This window comes from Stenella coeruleoalba (genome assembly GCF_951394435.1).
Source record: "Stenella coeruleoalba genome assembly, chromosome: 19".
NCBI classification, from domain to species: Eukaryota; Metazoa; Chordata; class Mammalia; order Artiodactyla; family Delphinidae; genus Stenella; species Stenella coeruleoalba.
This window is the reverse complement of record NC_137165.1, coordinates 35579059-35605671: the sequence shown is the minus strand read 5'-3', so window position 1 is coordinate 35605671 and position 26613 is coordinate 35579059. Positions and strand designations below refer to the sequence as shown.

The window sequence follows — 26613 nt, the reverse complement described above, 5'->3', positions numbered from 1 at the left end:
GGACGGGGCGGGTGGCAGACAGTGGCCTTTGTCCCTTGGTTAGCAGAACATCAGATGTGGGGGAGGTGTGGGACACGCAGGGGCAGAAGGATGAAAGAAGCTGACTTATACCAGAACTTGGGTCCGTATGCCAACTCCTGGGTTCTCGAATCTAAGTTCCTGGTGACACTGAGTTATCTGCCTTCCATGCTTTTGTAAGCGACATGCACCCTCCACCCTCTTGCCTAACTGACTCTACTTCTCTATTCAAAAAAGGGGGGCTGGAGTGGGGGAGGGGGCTTGGGGTAGATTAAGCCTCCAAGAGATTTTTTTGGGGTAAAGGTGCTGTTTTTGTTTTTGTACTGGCAATACGATAATGTGTCAGCCTGCAATAGATTGTATATTAGCTTCCTGAATTTTATTGTTTTCCCAGCTGGTTCCAGGTACTTTTATTAAATGCTGGAGATCAGAGCCTTTGTTTACAGCTCTTTCCAGCCCACTGTTCCTCAGATAACTGCTGCTGCCAGAGAAGGAAGTGGAGTTGCTCCTGCCACACTTGCTCTAGCTGCACCCATGCTGACTTGCAGTGAACACTTCCTTTTTAAGTTGCCAACAAAGGATTTCTTACCAAGAATTGCTTAGATATGGAGTCTTGTCCATAACAGAGGTGGCTGACCACTCTCAAGTTCATGGAATCCATCTTCTTTCCTATTCCTTCTTTGGAAAGTCAATTGCTGTATGCTCATCCTATATTCTACAACCTCTTTGCCTCCCCCAAATCCACAAAGATGATCAGTATCTACTGTAAGTTGTCTGGGCTGCTAGAAGGGACTTCATCCAAGCCAAGAAATGAAATGTCATACAATCTACCTACCCATCTTGGGCTTCAATTTCTTCTTGTCCATGGGAATTATGCCCGTTTAGACTGTAATGGACAGAAAAGGGTCAAATAAAAATTGGAGACCAAGTGTCCTGCTTTATCTCTTCCACCTGTTTAGTTAACACTCACTGTTCATTCATTAATTCACTCATTTACCCTTTCATTTATTCTATAAAGAATTACTGAATGCATACAATGAGCTGAGCATTGTCCAGGCACCAGAGATTCAGCCATGAGCAAGATGCTTGGGGTCTTCTGCAAGTTTAAGTAAGCAGTAGGCCTTTGGCACGTTCTTCTTAAAATGAGGCAAAAGAAAAACATTCATCATGATTCATTATTAAAAAAGCAACAGTATGGAGAAGTTTAGAAAACACTTAAGCATAAAGAAGTAAGCAGAAATATGCTGTGGTCCCACAGTGACACTTTTAGATGTATCTTTTCCCTCTGCATGCTTTCTCCTCAGCTGGGATCATACACAAAAAAATCAGTTTCATAGCCCATGCTTTGACAAATTGTGAATAATACAATTTATTTATTATTCTAATTTATAATATAATATAAATATTATATTTATTATATTATAATAAATATATTATAATAAATATATTATAAATATGATATATTATAAATATATTATGATATAATATAAATATATTATAATATAAATATTATATTTAACATTATAATATATAGTATATTTAATATTATATTATTATAAATATATTATAATATATACAATATATTATAAATATACTATATTAATATAATTACAATAAATATTATAACAAATATTATATTATTTATTATAATACAATTTATTTCATTATAAAATTCTATATGTGACTTAAAATAATTTTTTAACAAAAATGGTGCATACTTCTTATAGAATTTTTAAGAAAATCAGAGAAGAGGAAAAAACTCACTGTTTACCACTATTCACATTTTGATGTGTAATTTTCTAGTCATTTTCCTATATATAATCATTATGCATATTAAATACATATACCATTAAACAAAAAATAGGGCCATACTAAATCTTCTTTTCTATAATTTGATTGTTATAGTTTTATAATTTTTCTTTTAGTATTGAGTAGGCATAAAATATAGATTGAAAATAAAGAGAAACAACACAACAAACATCCCTGCACCCATCACCTCATGTGGGCTTCTGCAATTCTGTCCCTTTTCCATTTTTCCACTGAGCAATCTCACTTCCAAATATTGTTTATGCTATACTTTTTCTTTTCTTGTAGTTTTATTACCGACTCCAAGCTTGTACTGCTCACTGCAAAACAGGCCAATAAATCGAGAGAGAAGTTTTTGGGGCAAGGAATAGTGACCCTATTCAGAAAACCAGCAGCCAGAGAAGATGGTGGACCTGAGTTAGAATTCAGGTTTTTTTTTTTTTTTTTTTAACATCTTTATTGGAGTATAATTGCTTTACAATGGTGTGTTGTTAGTTTCTGCTTTATAACAAAGTGAATCAGTTATACATATACATGTGTTCCCATATCTCTTCCCTCTTGCATCTCCCTCCCTCCCACCCTCCCTATCCCACCCCTCTAGGTGGTCACAAACCACCGAGCTGATCTCCCTGTGCTATGCGGCTACTTCCCACTAGCTATCTATTTTACTTTTGGTAGTATATATATGTCAGTGCTACTCTCTCACTTCATCCCAGCTTACCCTTCCCTCTCCCTGTGTCCTCAAGTCCATTCTCTATGTCTGCATCTTTATTCCTGTCCTAACCCTAGGTTCATCAGAACCAGTTTTTTCTTTTTAGATTCCACATATATGTGTTAGCATATGGTATTTGTTTTTCTCTTTCTGACTTACTTCACTCTGTATGACAGTCTCTAGGTCCATCCACCTCACTACAAATAACTCAATTTCATTTCTTTTTATGGCTGAGTAATATTCCATTGTATATGTGTGCCACATCTTCTTTGTCTATTCATCCGTCGATGGACACTTAGGTTGCTTCCATGTCCTGGCTATTGTAAATAGTGCTGCAATGACCATTGTGGTACATGTCTCTTTTTGAATTATGGTTTTCTCTGGGTATATGCCCAGTAGTGGGCTTACTGGGTCATATGGTAATTCTATTTTTAGGTTTTGAAGGAATCTCCATACTGTTCTCCACAGTGGCTGTATCAATTTACATTCCCACCAACAGTGCAAGAAGGTTCCCTTTTCTCCACACCCTCTCCAGCATTTACTGTTTTGTAGATTTTTTGCTGATGGCCATTCTGACTGGTGTGAGATGATACCTCACTGTAGTTTTGATTTGCATTTCTCTAATGATTAGTGATGCTGAGCATCCTTTCATGTGTTTGTTGGCAATCTGTATTTCTTCTTTGGAGAAATGTTTATTTAGGTCTTCTGTCCATTTTTGGTTTGGGTTCTTTGATTTTTTGATATTGAGCTGCATGAGCTGCTTGTATATTTTGGAGATTAATCCTTTGTCAGTTGCTTCATTGGCAAATATTTTCTCCCATTCTGAGGGTTGTCTTTTCATCTTGTTTATGGTTTCCTTTGCTGTGCAAAAGCTTTTAAGTTTCATTAGGTCCCATTTGTTTATTTTTGTTTCTATTTCCATTTCTCTAGGAGGTGGGTCAAAAAGGATCTTGCTGTGATTTATGTCATAGAGTGTTCTGCCTATGTTTTCCTCTAACAGTTTTATAGTGTCTGGCCTTACATTTAGGTCTTTAATCCATTTTGAGTTTATTTTTGTGTGTGGTATTAGGGAGTGTTTTAATTTCATTCTTTTACATGTAGCTGTCCAGTTTTCCCAGCACCACTTATTGAAGAGACTGTCTTTTCTCCATTGTATATCCTTGCCTCCTTTGTCATAGATTAGTTGACCTTATGTACGTGGGTTTATCTTTGTGCTTTCTGTCCTGTTCCATTGATCTATATTTCTGTTTTTGTGCCAGTACCATACTGTCTTGATTACTGTAGATTTGTAGTATAGTCTGAAGTTAGGGAGCCTGATTCCTCCAGCTCCATTTTTCTTTCTCGATATTGCTTTGGCTATTTGGGGTCTTTTGTGTTTCCATACAAAGTGTGAAATTTTTTATTCTAGTTCTGTGAAAAATGCCATTGGTAGTTTGATAGGGGTTACATTTAATCTGTAGATTGCTTTGGGTAGTATAGTCATTTTCACAATCTTGTTTCTCCAATCCAAGAACATGGTATATCTCTCCCTCTCTTTGTATTGTCTTTAATTTCTTTCATCAGTATCTTATAGTTTTCTGCATACAGGTCTTTTGTCTCTTTAGGTAGGTTTAATCCCAGGTATTTTATTCTTTTTGTTGCAGTGGTATATGGGAGCGTTTCCTTAATTTCTCTTTCAGATTTTTCATAATTAGTGTATAGGAATGCAAGAGATTTCTGTGCATTAATTTTGTATCCTGCAACTTTACCAAATTCATTGATTAGCTCTAGTAGTTTACTGATAGCTTCTTTAGGATTTTCTATGTATAGTATTGTGTCATCTGCAAACAGTGACAGTTTTACTTCTCTTCCAATTGTATTCCTTTTATTTCTTTTTCTTCTCTGATTGCTGTGGCTAAAACTCCCACAACTATGTTGAATAATAGCGGTGAGAGTGGACATCCATGTCTTATTCCTGATCTTAGAGGAAATGCTTTCAGTTTTTCACCATTGAGAATGATGTTTGCTGTGGGTTTGTCATATATGACCTTTATTATGTTGAGGTAGGTACCCTCTGTGCCCACTTTCTGGAGAGTTTTTATCAAAAATGGGTGTTGAATTTTGTCAAAATCTTTTTCTGCATCTACTGAGATGATCATGTGGTTTTTATTCTTCAGTTTGTTAATATGGCGTATCACATTGGTTGAATTGCGTGTATTGAAGAATCCTTGCATTCCTTGGATAAACCCCACTTGATCATGGTTTATGATCCTTTTCATGTGCCATTGGATTCTGTTTGCTAGCATTTGGTTGAGGATTTTTGCATCATGTTCATCAGTGATATTGGCCTGTAGTTTTTCTTTCTTTGTGACATCTTTGTCTGGTTTGGTATCAGGGTGATGGTGGCATCGTAGAATGAGTTTGGGAGTGTTTCTCCCTCTGCTATATATATATATATATGTATATATATATATATATTTTTTGTGGTATGCGGGCCTCTCACTGTTGTGGCCTTTCCTGTTGCGGAGCACAGGATCCGGAAGCGCAGGCTCAGTGGCCATGGCTCACAGGCCCAGCCGCTCCGCGGCATGTGGGATCTTCCCGGACTGGGGCACGAACCCATGTCCCCTGCATCGGCAGGCGGACTCTCAACCACTGCGCCACCAGGGAAGCCCTCCCTCTGCTATATTTTGGAAGAGTTTGAGAAGGATAGGTGTTAGCTCTTCTCTAAATGTTTGATAGAATTCGCCTGTGATGCTATCTGGTCCTGGGCTTTTGTTTGTTGGAAGATTTTTAATCACAGTCTCAATTTCAGTGCTTGTGATTGGTCTGTTTATATTTTGTATTTCTTCCTGGTTTAGTCTCAGAAGGTTGTGCTTTTCTAAGAATTTGTCCATTTCTTCCAGGTTGTCCATTTTATTGGCATATAGTTGCTTCTAGTAATCTCTCATGATCTTTTGTATTTCTGCAGTGTCAGTTGTTACTTCTTTTTCATTTCTAGTTCTGTTGATTTGAGTCCTCTCCCTTTTTTTCTTGATGAGTCTAGCTAATGGTTTATCAGTTTTGTTCATCTTCTTAAAGAACCAGCTTTTAGTTTTATTGATCTTTGCCCTCGTTTCCTTCATTTCTTTTTCATTTATTTCTAATCTGATCTTTATGATTTCTTTCCTTCTGCTAACTTTGGGGTATTTTTGTTCTTCTTTCTCTAATTGCTTTAGGTGTAGGGTTAGGTTGTTCATTTGAGATGTTTCTTGTTTCTTGAGGTAGGATTGTATTGCTATAAACTTCCCTCTTAGAAATGCTTTTGCTGCCTCCCATAGAATTTGGGTCATCGTGTTTTCATTGTCATTTGTTTCTAGGTATTTTTTGATTTCCTCTTTGATTTCTTCAGTAATCTCTTAGTTATTTAGTAGTGTATTGTTTAGCCTCCATGTGTTTGTATATTTTATAGTTTTTTTTTCCTGTAGGTGATATCTAGTCTCATAGTGTTGTGGTTGGAAAAGATACTTGATATTATTTCAATTTTCTTAAATTTACCATGGCTTGATTTGTGACCCAAGATATAATCTATCCTGGAGAATGTTACATGAGTACTTGGAAGAGAGTGTATTCTGTTGTTTTTGGATGAAATATCCTCTAAATATCAATTAAGTCCATCTTGTTCAATGTGTCATTTAAAGCTGTGTTTCCTTATTTATTTTCATTTTGGATGATCTGTCCATTGGTGAAAGTGGGGTGTTAAAGTCTCCTACTATTATTTTGTTACTGTCGATTTCCCCTTTTACGGCTGTTAGCATTTGCATTATGTATTGAGGTGCTCCTATGTTGGGTGCGTAAGTATTTACAATTGTTATATCTTCTTCTTGGATCGACCCCTTGATCATTATGTAGTGTCCTTCTTTGTCTCTTGTAATAGTCTTTATTTTAAAGTCTATTTTGTCTGATATGAGAATTGCTACTTCAGCTTTCTTTTGATTTCCATTTTCATGGAATATCTTCTTCCATCCTCTCATTTTCAGTCTGTATGTGTCCCTAGGTCTGAAGTGGGTCTCTTGTAGACAGCATATATACGGGTCTTGATTTTGTATCCATTCAGCCAGTCTATATCTTTTGGTTAGAGTATTTAATCCATTTACATTTAAGGTAATTATCGATATGTATGTTCTTATTACCATTTTCTTAGTTGTTTTGGGTTTGTTATTGTAGGTCTTTTCCTTCTCTTGTGTTTCCTGCCTAGAGAAGTTACTTTAGTATTTGCTGTAAAGCAGGCTTGGTGGTGCTGAACTCTCTTAACTTTTGCTTGTCTGTAAAGGTTTTAATTTCTCCAGCAAATCTGAATGAGATGCTTGCTGGGTAGAGTATTCTTGGTTGTAGGTTTTTCCCTTTCATCACTTTAAATATGTCCTGCCACTCCCTTCTGGCTTGCAGGGTTTCTGCTGAAAGATCAGCTGTTAACCTTATGGGGGTTCCCTTGTATGCTATTTGTTGCTTTTCCCTTGCTGCTTTTAATATTTTTCTTTGTATTTAATTTTTGATAGTTTGATTAATATGTGTCTTGGTGTGTTTCTCCTTGGATTTATCCTGTATGGGACTCTCTGCACTTCCTGGAGTTGATTGACTATTTCCTTTCCCATGTAAGGGAAGTTTTCAACTATAATCTCTTCAAATATTTTCTCAGACCCTTTCTTTTTCTCTTCTTCTGGGACCCATATAATTTGAATGTTGGTGTGTTTAATGTCCCAGAGGTCTCTGAGACTGTCCTCAATTCTTTTCATTGTTTTTTCTTTACTCTGCTCTGTGGTAGTTATTTCCACTATTTTATCTTCCAGGCCACTTATCCGTTCTTCTGCCTCAGTTATTCTGCTATTGTTTCCTTCTAGAGAATTTTCAATTTCATTTATTGTGTTGCTTATAATTTTTGTTTGCTCTTTAGTTCTTCTAGGTCTTTGTTAAACGTTTCTTGTATTTTCTCCATTCTATTTCCAAGATTTTTCATCATCTTCAGTATCATAACTCTGAATTCTTTTTCAGGTAGACTGCCTATTTCCTCATCATTTGTTTGGTCTGGTGGGTTTTTACCTTGCTCCTTCATCTGCTGCATATTTCTCTGTCTTCTCATTTTGTTTAACTTACTGTGTTTGGGGTCTCCTCTTCACAAGCTGCAGGTTTGTAGTTCCCATTCTTTTTGATATCTGCCCTCAGTGGGTGAGGTTGGTCCAGTGGCTTGTGTAGGCTTCCTGGTGGAGGGGACTGGTGCCTGTGTTCTGGTGGGTGGGGCTGGATTGTCCTTCTGGTGTGCAGGGCTGCATCCAGTGGTGTGTTTTGGGGTGTCTGTCAACTTAGTATGATTTTAGGCAGCCTCTCTGCTAATGGGTGGGGTTTTGTTCCTGTCTTGCTAGTTGATTGGCATGGGACATCCAGCACTGGAGCTTCCTGGCTGTTGGGTGGAGCTGGGTCTTAGCATTGAGATGGAGATCTCTGCGAATGCTCTCGCCGATTGATATGGGGCTGGGAGGTCTCTGGTGGTCCAGTATCCTGAACTCGGCTCTCCCACCTCAGAGGCTCAGACCTGACACCAGACCAGAGCGCCAAGACCCTGTCGGCCACACGGCTCCAAACTCCAGAACTCCACACTTCAGTGATCCCCCCTCTAGACCTGTCTCATAATTTTTTATTGTGTTTTGGGCATTTTGTATACAAGAACAATAGGGACTGAAGCAAATAATTTACCCAGAACGTGCATGCCTCTTCTTCTTTCAGGCTGCTAAATATGGGGCTGATTCTATCTGATCTGTAGTTGAATTGGCTATGGGCTTTGTTGCAGCTTTAGTTTGACTCAGCTTGTACTGGCTTTAAATATTCTGAGGGGAGGATCAGGACTTTTCTTTCAGCAGGGTTTGAGATCTGAGCACTGGCACAATTCTCAACATCTCTTTGTGCTGTTAACTTTCTGAACCATATGAGGTCTTTTTAATTTATAGCCCATTTGCCCATCTAGGTCACTGGTTATTTCTCTTTATAGTACTGCTCTCAGCTTTTGGTACCTCAGGAGAGTTTTTCTTTGCTTCTTTGCTCTAATCATAGATTTTGGAAGGCAGCTGCCTTATCATTTGTGAAGGAGTAGGATGCCCCAGAGTTGTTCCTCTATGCTCTGCTGCCCCTGACTTCAGTAGTTGAAAGCCCATAGCATTCCAGAATGATTTCTTCTCAGCTTTTCTACCCCCTACCTTCAATAGCTGAAGCCTATAGTGCCTTGAGTGGACTTATCTCAGATTTCCTGCCATGTTCTCAGCCTTTGGTAGCTGAAAAGTTGGAGAACTTTGGATGAATTTCTGTCATCTGTTCTCCCCCACCCCTCCTGCCTTGGCATGTAGTTGCTTCGAACTTGCTGGGAGTCCAACACATTTCAGGAGGTTCTCTTTCCAGTCTGCTGCCCCTAGCTTTTAGTATGCTAATCATGGTCTTGAAGAAGTCTTGTAGGAAAGAGATGGCAGACGCGTGCAGGCTTGCTCTGTGTCTGGAGCTCCTTGGAATTCTAATATATTATGCTAACCCACACATGGCTATTAGAAGTTAAAGTTCAGAAGTTTGCTTTTTGGGGTTTACTTCACTTTGCTTTCTTTTTTCCATTTGTAGTCTTCTTATGAGTATGTGTGTATTATATTTATTGAGATATAGTTTAAATATATATAAAATTGATCATTTTTAAATGTACAGTTTGATGAGTTTTGACAACTGCATAAAGTCATGTAACTATCACCACAATCCAGATTTAAGGCATTTCCATCACTCCAAAAAGTTCCTTTCTGCCCCCTTTTTCACTCAGTCGCCTTCCCTCATCCCCAGTCCTTGGCAACCACTGATCAGATTTCTGTCCCTATAATTTCATCTTTTCCATAATACTATGTAAGTAAAATAATTTGATACATAGACTTTTCAGTCTGGATTCTTAATATTATGCTTGTGACGTTTATCCATGTTGTTGCATGTATCAGTAGTTGGCTCCTTCTTATTGCTGAATAATATCCCATTGTATGGATGTATAGTCAGTTCTGCTATAATGCTTGTTTAGGAAATGTGAATTTATTCCGATACGATTAAAATATTAGGAAACAAGTTGAGCATAACACAAATTATTCCATTTGCTTACATGTGATTTTATCCGTGAAAAACATCAGGTGAACAAGCCTCACAGGAATACACAACACACACACGCGCGCACACACCCCCCTCAAATACCTACTAGCTACCTCTGTTCACTGCATGCGTTATGAGCCATACTCATCCACAACTGGAGTTACAACTTTCTGGCTTCAGACAACCCTCTTTCTACCACTTTACAATAACTCACAAGCTGTAACCCTCTGACTCTCACTGCTACAAGCAAACTTCAGGTCTTTTTCAAAGTTAAGTGGCATAGTTGTTGTAGTATTTATGTTAACTATTTAACATGTGTAAAACTGTGCTATCATTTTTATTAGATTCCTATTTTTCCAGTGTGTCACCGATGAACTGTTGGAGTGTTGTGGCCTCAACCCTATTTTCCTGTAACCCTGTAGTTTTTATTGCATGATTTCTTATAGTGCAGTGATTTTTAGGGATGTACGTTTCATGTTATAGCAGAATAACTGTACCACAATTTGCTTATCCATCCACCACTTGAATATTTGAGTTCTATTTTGAATGAAGTTTGGGGATGTTTTGAATAAAACTCTCACAAACATTTGTGTACAAGTCTTTGGACATAAGAGATAAAAGTAGTGGGAAGTCTGAGGGAGCAAATGTAAGGGTCCTGATGTGGATGGAATCTTGACCGTGTCTGCAGATAGGAGAACTTGGCATGGAGCTCATTCTTCATTTGCACCCCAACCTCCCTGGCGACTTGCTTTATTCAGTGCCACCAAGACCTCCTCTGGATGAACATTTAGTTTCAGTTCTAATAGCAGGAAGGAAATATAATGGGAAAAGGGAAAACTTTAATGTCTTTTAGAAGCAAAATTATGTATTCAATACACTTAAGTATGTAATATATTTGTTATTTTTCTTATTTTTTCTTGATATGTGAAGAATATTAACCATTATACAAGTTGTGTATATCTTTTCTGAAGTTGGGGCCATACTTGTGATTTCTTATCTAAGTTGCAGAGTTCTGGTGTAATCTTTTTTTAAAATTAATTAATTAATTTATGGCTGTGCTGGGTCTTTGTTGCTGCTCATGGGCTTTCTCTAGTTGTGGTTGTGGCCACCAGGGAAGTCCCTCTGGTGTAGTCTTATGAGTACTTATTCTCCTTTATTTTCCAGCCCTAGGCAGTGTCACTCCCCTCCATCTTCCTGAAATTTTCTGTGTAATTTAATAAGATGTTGGTTGGGATTTATCCTACTTCAAAACGCTCTTGTCTCATGCAAAAAAGACCTTTCCGTATACCCCCTCCACAGACGATATCCCTGGAGTTGGCAGGACTAGCCCTATACTTCATTACATCCCTCCAGTCTACTGAAGCAGGAGATTGAAGAGAAGGGGGAGGAGAGAATCATTGCCCAGGGTAGGGAATGTTATTGCTTCACTACTCCCATAAAAGCAAATGAGAGGGGCTTCCCTGGTGGTGCAGTGGTTAAGAATCTGCCTGCCAATGCAGGGAACACGGGTTTGAGCCCTGGTCCGGGAAGATCCCACATGCCATGGAGCAACTAAGCTCGTGCACCACAACTACTGAGCCTGCGCTCTAGAGCCCACGAGCCACAACTACTGAAGCCCATGCACCTAGAGCCCGTGCTCTGCAACAAGAGAAGACACCGCAATGAGAAGCCCACCCACCACAACTAAGAGTAGCCCCCGCTCACCACAACTACAGAAAGCCCCCGTGCAGCAACAAAGACCCAATGCAGTCAAAAATAAAATAAATAATATAAATAAATTAAAAAAAAAAAAGCAAATGAGAGAACTCCAAGGGAAATACTTGCAGAGATTGGACGTGCCATCAAAGAAGGAGGGAGTCTTCTCAATACCTAGGTGGAGCCAACATAAACAGTATATTTGCTGATGTGCCCTGAGTGTACCTGAGTAGGGGTAAGGGGAGGGGAGAGAGATGGCAAGCAGAGAGACTTTGCCTACACTCTGACTTTTGCTTGATAAGCATGAGCAAAGTGAAGATGCCGTAAGAGGTGGAGGGACTTGAACCGTCTTGCCTTTGCCCACCCAAGTAGATGATCTCTTGGTTAGCTGGAAGCAGAGTAGCAACATCAGGGAACAGGGAATGTCAGGTTAAATCTGTGCCAGGTGGAACAACACCTTGAGAGACAGAGATCTGATGGTTAAGACCATGTGACATGGATGGACCCAGGTTTATCCAGCACTGCTAACTACATAGCCATAAGGAAGTTAATCTAAACCCTCTGAACTTCTGTCTCCTCATCTGTCAACTGGAGAAGCAACAGCATTTGCATCATAGTAACATTCTGAGGATGAAATGAGCCAATACATGAGAATTATTATTTTTATATACCACATTTCCTTTATTTATGTTTTAGTTGAAGTATAGTTGATTTACAGTGCTGTCTTAGTTTCAGGTGTACAGCACAGTGATTCAGTTATATATATATATATATATATAGTTATATATATATATATATATATATTCTTTTTCAGATTATTTCCCTTATAGCTTATTAAGAAATACTGAGTATAGTTCCCTGTGCTATACAATAGGTCTTTGTTGGTTATCTATTTTATATATAGGAGTGTGTATCTGTTAATCCCAAACTCCTAATTTATTCACCCCCTTCCCCCCGTTGGTAACCATAAGTTTGTTTTCTATGTCTGTGTGTCTATGAAAATTCTTAATTCATATTAGACTCTGAATAAATATGTCATTATTCTCAAGAAAGATTGATTTATTTTTTTTCAAAAAGCAAAGGTGCACATGAAGGAATGTCTTGCTTTTTTGTTCATGTAAAGTGCTGATTTTATTTTAGGAAATAGAAATTACAGTTTAATTTATAACATAATATTTTGGCTTTAGCTTTCTAGGATGCTGTCTCCATTGTAAGGCATAATGTCATTAAGGTGGCATGTCTTCTCTTTTTTTGTCTTTTCTCACTCTTCCAGTTTTCCTAAACTTCCCCTTTCATTCTTCTCAATCAGAATTATTGATGATCAAGGAAACAACATAATGGCCAGAAGTCCAAGGCTTACTTTCATTTCATTTTATTTTATTTATTTCTTTATTTTATAAATCCATCTATTTATTCATTCATTCTTGGCTGTGTTGTGTCCTTCCTGCTGAGCGCGGGTTTTCTCTAGCTGTGGCAAGCCGGGGCCACTCCTCGTTGCGGTGCACGGGCCTCTCATTGAGACGGCCTCTCGGGTGGTGGAGGCGCCCGGGCTTCAGCAGTTGTGGCATATGAGCTCAGCAGTTGTGGCTCACAGGCTCTAGAGCGCGGGCTCAGCAGCCGTGGCGCAGGGGCTTAGTTGCCCCGCGGAATGTGGGATCCTCCTGGACCAGGGCCCCAACCGTGTCCCCTGCATTGGCAGGCGACTCTTAACCGCTGCGCCACCAGGGAAGTCCTCCCAAGGCTTACCTTTAAATAAATAAAAGTATCTTCATTATTCAAAGGGTTATAACATAGTGCAAAGTCCAAATATTTGTTGAAAAATGAATATTTATAAAGTCTTGTTTGTTGATGGATTTGGCCCAATATCTAGAGAGAAGATTTAGCACAAGCACCCAACATCACCTTGGACAAGTATGTACTATGTGATTTCTTGGAGAAAACATTCAGTAGAAAACATGTTTCCAATTTTGAATTACATTAATAAAGATGAAATAATTTAAATAAATTAAAATTTAAACATGGAAGGCTCCAGAGTTTGGTTAGTAGGAGGTGGGGTTTAGACCCATAAAAGAGAGTTGCTGGGTCCCATTCTTCTGGCTCAGGTTTCTGCTTCCTAATCTACTGATGGATTTGGCTCTTTCTTTCCGGACCCCTCAGATTCAACTCCAGGCTCTTGATGTAATCCTGGACCCAGACATCACTGGGGTTGGCACAGACCAGCTGATCTCTTTTAGTATGGAAGCTATGAAGAAGAGCAGAATGATTAAGGACACAACCAGCAGGGAGATTTCTTGGCCATGATGACCCCTTCGTTCTTTCTGACTTGACATCTCAGGATCTGTCACTTTCTCAGCAATCAGCTCTCATACCTCAGGAACCCCAATTTCCTTGACAGTCTCATGGGGATCTCCTCAAATAGCTTCCCTCCTGCTCTCTCTTCTTCTTGGCATTTATTTATTTATTTATTTATTTTTTTAACATCTTTATTGGGGTATAATTACTTTACAATGGTGTGTTAGTTTCTGCTTTATAACAAAGTGAATCAGTTATACACATACATATGTTCCCATATCTCTTCCCTCTTGCGTTGGCATTTAGTTATTTTTTATTGAAGCATAGTTGATGTACAGTATTATACAAGTTACAGGTATACAGTACAGTGATTCACAATTTTGAGGTTATACTTCATTTATAGTTATTATAAAATATTGGCTATATTCCCTGCATTGTACAATATACCCTTGTAGCTTTTTTTTTTTTGAGACAGTGGTACAAGATCTTTTATTATTATTATTTTTTACCACCCCCCCAACCCCGCTTTCCCCCCTCGGTGTCCATATGTTTCTCCTCTCCTTGTATCTTATTTTATACATAATAGTTTGTACCTCTTAAACCCCTACTCCTATATTGCCCCTCCACCCTCCTGCTGCTCTCTTCTTTTTGCACCTGGCCAACTCTTCCTGGTTCCGTGCTGGGTCTGGACTGGCTCAGAAAACACCTCAGAGTCTCTTCTGTATCTGTGATGGACTCAGAGACAGTATTTCTACCATGGTGCCCAATCTACTTCTCTATACTCACGCAGGCAGCTCCCCTCTATGGGGCTTCCCAGTTTCTCATCCCAAGAATAAGCAGGACGAGTGGCCCTTACGGGACATTGGCTTAGAGCCCTGGCGGCTGCTACAAAATCAGCAGGAGGCTGAGGAGAAGGCACAGCAAGACACTGAATCATTCGAAAGCCAAACAACCTCAACTTCTCCTTGCCTTCCACCCACAAAAGGTCAGAAAGAACTAGAAAGACATAACATTTCTTAAAATTGGGGAACTTAAATGAACTGGGGCGTGTGGTTTTTCCTAATAAATTTCCCCTCACTCTCTATCTCTCCATTTTGGCTTTTATTCTTACTCTTTAGGGGACTTAGCTCACTAAAATGCCTACCATCTTTTGGAGGAGGGAATTTCATCTAGCCCATGATGTCACAAAACAACAGAGATCAAACCTGAGATATCTCTTATGTCTCCACAACAACAGGGCTTTTGGGAATAGCTGACATGAATCTAAACTTACCTGCACCAATGGGAAATAACTAGACCTGGAGTATGCCTCTTGCCAATTATTCAGTGAATATGGCCTCAATTATCTTATTTATAAAGTGGAATTAACCTGCCTTGTTCTTTCTCCCTGAACCACTTGGTAGAATATGATAACCTGGGCACTTTTGAAAGAGAGACCGCCTTGGGTTCAAGCCCTGGCCTTTTTTCTTGGAAGACGGAAACCGGGGGTGACTGGAGGGGAATATTTAGTAATAGCGTTGGTGTCAAGCTGTGAGTTGCACAACTCAGGGCTGTCAACACCCTTTGGTTAACAGAGGGGTTCAGAGCATCTGCACGAATAGCTCAATTTCTCCATTGGTTGGGGACACTTCTGATGAAATTATTTGTTTTCTGAGGTCTTTCTGAAGAATCCTTAGTTAGTGGGTGGCCGGGAGCTTGTATTGAGACAGGCCTCCTTTCAAGGACAGATGTATCTGTGAACTGTGTGCTGACTGTTGCTCCCCCACAGAGCAGAAGGTGCTGATGTTCTTTCACAACTGACTTGACTGCATAGGTGTGATATATATGACGATGCCACAAGCAGTCCAGTTTAAAGATAACCCTCACCATCTGGGCTGGAAGATCCACTTCTAACATAGCTTCCTTGGTCATGTCTGGTGCCTGGGCTAGGACAGTTGCAGGACAGGCTCACCTGGGACTGTCAACTGGAGCTGTGTATATGTGGCCCTTCCAGATGGCAGTCTTAGGGGTCAAAGATGACTGTTCCTGGTGAATAAGGTGGAACCCGAATAGCTTTTTATGACCTAGCCACAGAAATCCCATTGTACCTCTTCCAACATAATCTATTGGTCAAAGTTGTCACAAGCCTGTCCAGATTCAAGGAGAGGGGAACTAGACTCCTACCTCTCCATGAGAGGAGTGTCAAAGAAATCTTGGCCATGTTTTAAAAGCACCATAGTATCATTTTATCTGTAAGTATTTGTATTAGCTTCTTATTTTTTATGTTTATATATTGTAAAAAATTTTAATTGAAGTTGATTAAATCAATGTAGTTGATTTATAATATCGTCTAAGATTCAGGTGTACAGCACAGTGATTCAGTTGTATTAGATCCTTGTTACTGCTGTAACAAATGACCCCAAACTCAGTGGCTTAAAACAACACAAATTTATTTCAAAAGTCTGAAATGGGTCTCACTGGGTTAAAATCAAGGTGTCTGCAGGGCTGCCTTCCTTTTTGGAGGCTCCAAGAGAGGGTCCATTTCCTTGTCTTTTTTGGCTTCTAGAAATTGCCCACATTCCTTATCTGTAGCCAGCAATTTCTGGTCAAGTCTTTCTCACATTGCATCACTCCGACTCTGACACTCCTGCCACCCTTATAAGGATCCTTGTGATTACATTGGGCCCACACAGATAATGCAGGGTAATCTCCCCATCTCAAAGTCAGTTGATAGCAATCTTGATTCCTCCTTGCTGTGTAATGTAACATAGGTTACAGGTTCTCTAGAGCACAGGTTCTAGAGATTAGGACGTGGACCTCTTTGGGAGGGGGGTCATTATTCTGCCTACTGCACTATTTCAACCTTTATCTTTAAAAAATAAGGATTAAAAAAAAAATCACAAAACCATTGCTTATTTGCCATCTGCATATCCTCTTCAGTGAAATGTCTGTTCATGACCTTTGTCCATTTTCTAATTGGATTGTTTGTTTACTGTTGAGATTTGAGAATTCTTTATATATTCCAAATACAAGTCCTTTGTCAAATATGTTGTTTGTAGACATTTCCTCCCATTCTATAGCTTGTCTTTTCATCTTCTTGACTGGGTCTTTTGAAGAGCAAAAGTTTAAAATTGATGAGGTCCAATTTATCAATTTTTCATTTTATGGGTTGTGCTTTTGGTATCAAAGCTGAAAACTTTTTGCCTTGTCTTAGGTCCTGAAGATTTTTTCTTATGTTTTTTCCTAAAAGTTTTGTAGTTTTATGTGTTACATTTTAGTCCATGATCCATTTTGAGTAAATTTTTGTGTAAGATGGGAAGTTAAGGTCAAGGTTTTTTGGTTTTGTTTGTTTGATTTTGTTCTATGGATGTCCAGTTTCTCTGGCACCATTTGTTAAAAAGTTACTCTTTCGCCATTATCTCTTCCATTATTATTTGGTAGAACTTGCTTTTGAAGCCAAATAGGTAAGAAGATTTTTTTTTTTTTGCAAAGGATTTAAATTACTGATGTTAATTCCTTAATAGAAATAACACCATTCATATTTTCCATATATTTTTGTTACATAGACTTCTCATGTCAGTAAATTATATTTCTGATAAGGGAGAAAAGGGACTATACTCCAAAGGAACAGCAAAATTTAGCAAGCATGTACCAGCCTGAGCTGGGAGATTACCTTGGGTTTGGATTTTGAGGATGCTTGATCAAGGAAGCTGGAACACAAGAATGGATTGAGGGAGCTTATTGACCAGGGGGTTCTCTTTCTGGATATAGGCTATAACTTCCTGGCAAGGATCCCAGAGGTTGGTGCAAATTTGCAGCCAGGAAAGCTCCAGAAGCCTGGAGAAAACAATAGTTCATGCTGAGTGAAGTTAAAATACTTGAATTGCCATGACAGATGGAGAAGGAAGGGATGAAAATGACTATGGAAGTGGGCATGCTGGAGTAGATATACCATGTGAGGCTGAAAGACCCATCAGATTATGTTCCATGGGAAGTCCCAGAGAACACACTATTCATCAAAGCCATAAGGATTCACTGGTGAGACAGGCACCAGCATCAGTTGTATTTCTCCTCTGTAGGCTAGGACTGATGGTAGGAGTGGCTGTCACAAAACTTGGCCCACTGATAGCAATGGGGATGATGCCTTCCCTCCTTCCCTCCTTGAATCTTCAGAATTATATCTTTCATCAGTTTTGTAAAACTTTTAGCCATTATCCCTTCAGATCCATTTGCTGTCTTATTCTCTCTCTCCTCTCATTTTGAGATTCCAATTAACCAGATGACAGATGCCCTACTCTATCCTCTATGTTCTCTTATCTTCTTTTTTTGTAATTTTTTATTCTTCTGTTTCTCCTTGCTTCACTTTGGTATGTTTTAAATTTACCGATATTTCTTCAGTTGGGTTTAATCTGCTCTGAGTTTTTATTTCAGTTTTTGCATTTTTCGGTTCCAGAATTTATTTCCGACTTTTACAAATCTGCAATGATACTCATTATAGTTTCCAGTTCCTTGCCAAAAAGCTCAAGCTTCTTTGTAAGGCATTAGCATTAACATCTGGGATCATGTTTAAAAACATTTTAGAGTTTGAGATTTTCTAAACCACCCAGGTGACTGGAGCTGGCCTCCTGTCTGTTCAAGGGATGGTTCTCTTCTAATTTACTTTTACTCCTAAGCCATCAGCCCAAACAGAGGAAGGTTTCTTACAGTCCCTTCACTTGGGCAAACCTGGACTTTGTTTTCCTGCAGCCTGGCAAGGCTGAGAAATGTTCAGCTCACCTTCTTAGCCACCTCTTCTGAATTGCAAACATCCTCAGTCTAGAAGAGGTCTCAGTGCCAGGCTCACATCTCTGGATTTCTATCCTCTATGGGGTCTTAAATCAATAATTCCTTACTTCTCATTTGCTGAGGTAGGCTGTCTCTTATTAGAGAATTGTGCATTCCTGGTAACTCTGCTTCAGGTGGAACACTGAGAGACAACTTCCTAGTGTTTAATTAAGAGTGTGGGACTTGCTCTCCTCTGCAGGTTTGACCACAAAGTTACTAGCTGTGTGACCTTGGGAAAGCTCACTGAAACTCTGTTTTCTCATATGTCAAAGGAAGATAATCAGTATACACAACACAGTGATTTTGAAGAAGAGACAATGCATGTAAATCCCTTAGTACAGTCTGCGGTTTGTAGTAAGTCCTCAAAAACTGTTAGTCTTTATTCTTAAGAAAGCTGAATTTATGAAAATACATAAATATGCATGATCGAATACTTTGCTTTGGTGCAATGTAAGTGATGGATTTCCCTGGTGCATATAAATTTGCATTTGTTTTTAATACTTTTCTTTTCTTTTCTTTTCTTTTTTTTTTTTTTGTGGTACGCTGGCCTCTCACCGCTGTGGCCTCTCCCACCGCGGAGCACAGGCCCCGGACGCGCAGGCCCAGGGGCCACAGCTCATGGGCCCACCCGCTCGGCGGCATGTGGGATCCTCCTGGACCGGGGCACGAACCCGCGTCCCCCGCATCGGCAGGTGGACTCCCAACCACTGCGCCACCAGGGAAGCCCTTTTCTTCTTTTTTAGTCTATGGGAAATGTTTCCCTGGTATAAAGCCTGGTATTGTTGGGATAACATATCCTCATTCTCTTGCCTTCCCTTTCTACTCAGATGCCTCTAATCATTCTTTCTTATTCTTTCCAACCAATGAAACTGATTTGTCAGGGGATAAAAAGAATAACCAGTAGTCCAAGATATATTTAGGAAACAAAAAGAATCTTTATTATTCTGACATTTTGAACAGAGTAAAAGGCTCATAAAAACTCAGTAAGCATCTGTTGATGGGTTTGATCCAATGTCTACCCAGATACAGGAGTACCGTCATTCACCATCATCCCAAACATGAGTCAACCACTGTGTGATTGACTGGGAAGGGGCTTGGGAATGAGAGGGTGTCATATGATTTCTCAGAGAAAGCATCAAATGAATAAAATGATATACACTATTTAACTAGCTTAACTAAATTAAAGAAAGTTTTCAGAATGTGGTTAGTGGAGGGGAGAGGGACTCATAGGAGAGGGAACTTCTGGGGTTGCAGTCCCCTGGTTCAGGCCCCTGCTGCCCAATCTACCCACACCTCTAACAGGCTCCTTCTGGACCACTCAGGGGCTCTTCTCCAGGTCCCTGAAGTATTCCTGGACCCAGTCATCGGTGGGATTGGCACAGATATATAAGCCCTTTCTGGTGACGAAGCTGTGGAGAGGGCAGAAGTATTATATAGAGAATGAGTAAGGATGTTCTTGACCACCTGTGGCCCTTTCATCTTCATCCCTATGGGATTAATGGAGATAACCTCAGGTCATCTCCTTTCTGCTGTCTCTTTCTCTCCTCTCTTCCCTCTACTTCTGGCCACATCCTCCCTGGCTCTCGGCAGGCCCCATCCCATGTCAGGAAACAGCCCAGTGGCCTCTCTCTGTGTGTCCTGCATACACAGAAAGCCCCCAGAGGGCTGGGCGCCTTCCCAGGATGGCTCCTTATCTACAAGCCGGTACGCTTGAGATCTGCTCCCTGCTCTGACTCCTGTGGATACTCCCCCCGCCTCCACATCCTGTGTCTCCCCAGGGCTGAGCAGGAGGACTGACACTTACATGATACCAGGTCTGGAGCACTGGCTGCTGGTCTTAAAAAAGTTAACCACTTTTCTGCGGGGGATTTTCCGGGAGGTGTAGGTGAAGCAGCAGGTGGGTGCGGTGTAAACCCTACCTGTGGGGAAGCAAGAACAACAGTTACTCAGGAGTACAGGCAAGCCCCAGAGGATCAGGAAGAAGTGGAGAGAGACAGCGTAGCTCAGAGCTGAGGTTTGGGGGTAAAGGAAACCGGAAAGCATTTGATTCTTTCGTTTGTTTGTTTCTCATTAATTTCCCTCGTCTTGTTTTTGGTCTTGTCACTCCATTTTGGTCTCTATCTTTTTCTACAGGGAACTAAGCCCTGCAGAGGCTACTCCCTCCTCCTAACTCTCTTTGTGGAATTTTTTTCTGATCAATTGAAGGATAAGATGGCTGAGTTAAAGTACGAATGATTTTCACAACTCTTGGGAATCGCTGAATTGGGATTCTGAAACTTACCGCCAGGATCTAAATAGACCTGGATTCTACCTCATGCTAATAAGCAAATGTATTAGACTTCAATATTCTCATCTAAAAAGTAGGATAAAACCTCTCTAACTCCATCCTGAAGCCCAAATCAATAGAAGCTTTCGAACCTTCTTGAAGAAAACAACCATGTCATTTTTGAAACCCCGTTTGAGGTTCTTTAATTTCACATGGGGGTTCTTAGGCCACAGCACTTGGGCTAGACTTCAGACCAGAGTGTGGGAAGCAACGACTAAAGGAGGGCAGGTAACAGACTTACTTTTTGCATAGCAGCAGAGGGCCATGGTGCAGAGAAGGACAAAGATGGTAGCCACGATGACCTTCATGATGCGGGACAGGCAGGCAGAAGAGTGTGGACAGAGCTGAGATGGGGCTTGGGAACTCCCTACTGCTGGCCTCCTTCTGGAATGTGAGCTGTCTTCGCTCCTTTTAATAGGTGGTCCTGGGCTGCAGGAACATAAAAATCGGAGGTGCCTAAACAAGGAATTTTAAGTGTAGTGGTGTCGTTTGAGTTGTATAACCCAGCGTTGCCTGTGGTTACTAGAGAGGTTTTGGGTGCACCTAGCAATGGTTCAATTGCCAATTTGCTTGTGTGCTTATGAGGAAGTGGTTTCTCCAGATGGGGCACCAGGAGTTGGCATCGCCCAGGGATCAGGCTTAGCTGTTTCCTTTCCACGTGACAGATATCTCTCTGTAGTGAGTGATCACAGCCTTCTTCCATGGAGCAGGATGCTCTGATGGACTCCCACAATTGTCCTAAGTGTAAAAATGCCACTGAGTCTCAAGAAGGATAAGCCAAACTTAAGCGCACCCTAGATGGAAAGAACAGAATTGGAAAGGCTGGAGGTACAAGAACGGTGGAAATAAGGATTAGCTTTCCAGTACTGGTCTATTTGTCAAATACTCACCACATACCTACAATGAAGTCTGGATTTAACGCTGGCTAAGGGTCCAGCCTTAAAAACGTCCATATTATTTGAGCCAGAAATTCTGTTTTTTCAGAACCTATCCTATGGAAATGAACTCACAGAACATGGAAAATTTTAAGGACACTGTTATTTGGTGCAGCTTATCTTTGATCAAATAATTGACACCAAACTACATATTCTACAGAGCTGGAATGATAAAGTAAACCCACTGATAGACATAATGGTTAATGTTTAAGAGCCTAGTGCCAGCCTCTTAAACAAATAGAATGACGTGAAAAGACTTAATTTTTAATATTAAATATTAACAAGCAAGATACAAAAAAAATCCTGAGAAGAGGAAGAAAAAACCAGAAAGAAATATGCCTGTCTGCCCCTCACCCCATGGCCCATGGGTTGGCTCTCCTCCACAAGCCCTGCCTGTCTCTAGGAAGGAGGAGTGATACCGATATTATACCAGGGTAGGAAAACTGGCTGTGTGTGTCACCATGACCATGAACAAATTTGTGACAGATCTGGAGAGAAATAAGAGAAGCAGCAGGCACTGAGGTGTCTGCCCTAACCATGAAGAAGTGGCAACCAAGAGCCCGAGAAAAGCCAACTCAATTTTTTCTACCCTGGGCGGAGGCCGCCTAGAAGTTGGTGGAGATGTCAGAGCTCAGGGCTGCAGAGTAGGGCACAAACGAAGCGAGGAAACTAAGCATTTCTTCTTTTCCTTGAATTTTAAAAAATTAATTAATTTATTTATTTTTGGCTGTGTTGGGTCTTTGTTGCTGCGCCCGGGCTTTCTCTAGTTGCGGTGAGAGGGGGCTGCTCTTCGTTGCAGTATGCAGGGGCTTCTCACTGCGGTGGCTTCTCTTGTTGCAGAGCGCGGGCTGTAGGCGCACGGGCTTCGGTAGTTGTGGCTCGCAGGCTCCAGAGCACAGGCTCAGTAGTTGTGGCACACAGGCTTAGTTGCTCCGCGGCATGTGGGATCTTCCCGGACCAGGGATCGAACCCCTGTCCCCTGCATTGGCAGGTGGATTCTTAAGCGCTGCGCCACCAGGGAAGTCCCTACCTTGAATTTTTGTTTTGAATCTCTGCCTGTCTTGTTCTCAGTCTCTGGCTCCCTCTTCAGGGAATATAGCTATAGGAACAGTGAGCCCTTGTTCCGTCTCATTCGGGGGAACTTCATCTGGTGCACAGAGGCATTTCCCAGCAAGATACCACCTTCTGTACATCACCCAAAGTGTGGAGCTCCTTGGGAGAGCTGAGGGAATATATCATTTGGCTCATCCTAGGAACCAGCTGGACCTGGCATTTGCATCTTGTTAATGCCTGCATTAGACCTCAGTTTTCCCCACTAAAAATGGGTCCTAGTCCTCTTCTGCCTTTTAGATACAGAGGCTAGGAGAACTAAAACTTCTTGGGAAATAGTTCAGAATATTTTGAAAACTTTTGTGAATTCTTTGCTTTCACGTAAGGAATCTCAACCATAGGGCTTAAGTAATATGGTTTAGACATCCATCCAGAGCATTGGGAAACAATTCTAAAAGGGAGAAAGGATGAGGGTGCAGAGAGTCTTGCGATACAGACAAGACCTGTGAGCTGAGGGCCGTGGTGAGGAGATGGTGAACAAGGGCAGCCATGGGGAACTCATCAGTGATGGGCAGGCAGAGGGCAAAGCCAAGATAGGACTGGGTACTTGCTGCTGCCTCCATCCTTCTGGAGTCCATCCTGTATCCTTGTCCCTTTATAGGCAACTCTGAAGCATGAGAAGCTGGAGGCTGGGGATGACCAGATCGGAAGTTGTCGGATGGTGTCGTGTTATGAGTTGCACATGTCGGGGTCTGTGGGGTCACACGGAGGTTCAGGGCATCGGAGATAGAGCTCAGTTGCTCACTTGTTGGGGCTGATTGGCTGGAAATGTTTTGGACAGTGATAGGAGGTGACATGATGTTAGGGTTAGAGCTATAAGTACATGGAAAGATCTAGAGATTAATGGTTTCACCCACAGAGCAGATCTGATGCTTTGCTACAGCTCTTCTGATCATACAAGGTGACATTTATGGGTAATGCCCCAGCACCGTGAGCACACAAATCGCAATGAAAACCACACCCTGGGTGGAAAGGGCCATGACATCGTGTTGCTCAGAGTGCTTCTAAGGAAGTGATTCACCAAAAACGGGGGAAGACAGGAGTTGTTGTCTCTGGGGGACCAAGCTTAGCTGGTTCTTTCTACCAAGAACAGTTCTTTATGGCCCATACCGTTCCCTTTTTCCTTCCTCAGAGCAGACATGTCTAATGTTCTTCACAGGTGTTTTGACCATGACATACCTAATGATGCCACAGAGTCTAAAGTAGCCTGAGCCATGTTTGATCCAGTCCCAGATGGACAGAATGGAATTGGAGAAGCCTGGGCTACAGGCATGACAAGATAGATGAGATCCACTTTTTAATGACTGTTTCAATCATCAAACATTCACAAGTCCCTACAATGTGTCGTCACTGGGTTTAACAATAGCGTATAGAAATGGACATGCATTAGATAAAGGTGCCTCTATAGATCAGGAGCCTCAGTTGTTCTTATTTTTTGACTCAGAAAGTCTACAGCTAGGAAAATATCCTGTGGAAAAAAACTTCATTTGTGGAGAAAGTTTTATGCATATAGATGTTTGGTGCAGTTTATTTATAGCAATTAAACATTGGAACCAGTCCAAATGTGCTACAATAGTACATGATAATATAAATGCACTAGGCTGATGGTTGAGTAAATCAGGCAGCTCTTAAAAATACTGGAATGGGGCTTCCCTGGTGGCGCAGTGGTTGAGAGTCTGCCTGCCGATGCAGGGGACACGGGTTCGTGCCCCGGTCTGGGAAGATCCCACATGCCACGGAGCGGCTGGGCCCGTGAGCCATGGCCGCTGAGCCTGCGCGTCCGCAGCCTGTGCTCTGCAACGGGAGAGGCCACAACAGTGAGAGGCCCGCGTACCGCAAAAAAAAAAAAAAAAAAAAAAAAAAAAATACTGGAATGATTTGGAAGTCTTGTAATGTTAGGTATAAATAAGAAAAATACAAAATTGCATCCACATCATGACTACAGTAATGTCCCTTCCCCTCGCAGACACATAGTAAAAAGAGGTAAAAAAAAGCAAGTAAGTAAATGGAACTATCATAAGCCTAGGGGGAAATGCACTTGAAAGAAATAAACCAAATTAATAGTGGTTAGGTTTGGGTAATAGAATTTTTCCTACCTTTAAGCAATGTAATTTTACTCAGATTATGCCTCGGAATACATTTATGCCACAATAAGACAGGAAGAATGTGGACAAAAGCCTCCTACATCCTTACTTGCACTTGTCATGCTTACCCAGCTTTCAGAAATGAAACAAGTTTTTTTTTCTTTTCTGTATTTTATATATAGTTAAAATTAGCTTTTACCACTTTTGAGGGTCATCTACAGTTAACATTACAAATTATGCAAAAAAAACCCAATTTGAATTAAAAACACTAGCAACATTGCTTTTTCTCTACTCCTGTGAGACTCCCTCCTATGCCTGTGGTTGAGACTTTTTGTGAAGATGTGATACCTGAGCAGCAGCCACCATTTCATCACCATGAGGTAACAAGCCCAAAGAAGAAAAGCCAATGAAATGATGTGGGCAGGGGATATGTTTAAGAAGGGAGTCCTTGATGACATTATTGAGCTGCTAGGCAAACCCTGGAAATGCCAGCTTGACTTTACAATAAGGAAACAGGAAACGTTCTAGGATTTTTAAGTAACGAGGACTTCCTTTTAAAATTTCTTTACTTTCACAGTTTCTAAGGGCGAATTATTATTGCAAGAGGTGAATACACCATCACGTATTTAACTGTAGCTCATCTTTTAATTGTTATAAATAAGCTGTGACAAACACCATGATGCCTACGATGTCATCTCTGTGTTTATTTCCATAGGATAGATCCCTGACAGAGAGCTCTGCTGTTCAAAGGGTAACAACATGTTAAGGCTCCTCATATTAGCTCCCAGTAAGCCCAGTTAAGCCAGGGACCAGCTGTTCTGTGTCCGTCTCAGCCTGTTGATGGTGATGCTACAGTTCAGAACGCCCTGCAGGATCTCACCTGGGCTGTACTCCTTGTGGGAGCCCCACAGACATTTCCCTGACCAGAGCCAATGTTGAGGCTGGACCAGCCACTGTGGTTCTTATTATGACTGCAAGACACACCTCAGCAACAAACATCAGGGGACTTTGAAAAGACAAGAATTGTTACTCACCGGTCCTGGAAGGTACACGGCACTGCTGGGGCCACACGGCGAGGTTGCCAGTAGAGAAAAAGCAAGCTCAGACCTGGGGTTCTGCCTTTATTGGGGCGAGGGTGGGGTGCCCAGGGTTTCATGTGTTCACTCTTTATTGGTGAATTTAAAACATAAAAGAGGAAATTAAACAGGGAAGGGAAAAGTGGGGTCACTCAAGGGGTCAGTTATCTAGGTCACCCAGAACTTTCTAAAAGGGGAACTTCATGGGTAGGGCAGCCTGGCCCTTTATCTAGTTGTGTATTGGGCAATGTGCTTATTCGAGATAGATTTCTTTGATATGGATGCCTCAGCAGTCAGGTAGAATGTTTGAGGAATGAGCCAGAGTCTGAAAGGCCAGCCTCAATCTGGCCCCTTCTGTAGCTGAGGCTTCTCCAGTTCTGCTGTCTCCATCCAGGCTATGGTTTCCCCTTGGGGTGTGCTTCTTAAGACTCCGTGGCATTATCATCTACATCACAGCTGTGCCGTCAGCTGGGGTGAGTACCAGAAGGTTCAGCCCTGTGGGAGAGATGCTTGGTCTACAGATCTGCTCTCATGAGAAGGCACCACCTACCCTGGTCACAGGGCCACACCAACCTCTCACCTCCTCTCACTGTGGAAACCATTTCCCCATCAAGTAAGCAACACAAGCATTCTTGCAAAC

The 26613-nt window shown here is 41.0% G+C and overlaps 2 protein-coding genes across 2 annotated transcripts in view; one reads left to right on the top strand and one right to left on the bottom strand.

Moving 5' to 3' along the window:
• Positions 1 to 26613, top strand: part of LOC307177717 (C-C motif chemokine 4) — a 101235-nt gene that overhangs the window by 37082 nt on the left and 37540 nt on the right. The gene's annotated exons all lie outside the window — the stretch shown is intronic.
• On the bottom strand, positions 19456 to 25976 carry LOC307177286 (C-C motif chemokine 3-like). Its single transcript, XM_079904335.1, has 4 exons — positions 25932 to 25976; positions 21010 to 21197; positions 20247 to 20361; positions 19456 to 19851 (listed from the first exon to the last, which is right to left on the bottom strand). The coding sequence occupies exons 2-4, from the start codon at positions 21074 to 21076 to the stop codon at positions 19761 to 19763; spliced, it is 273 nt and encodes a 90-aa protein (XP_079760461.1). The 5' UTR covers positions 21077 to 21197; positions 25932 to 25976; the 3' UTR covers positions 19456 to 19760.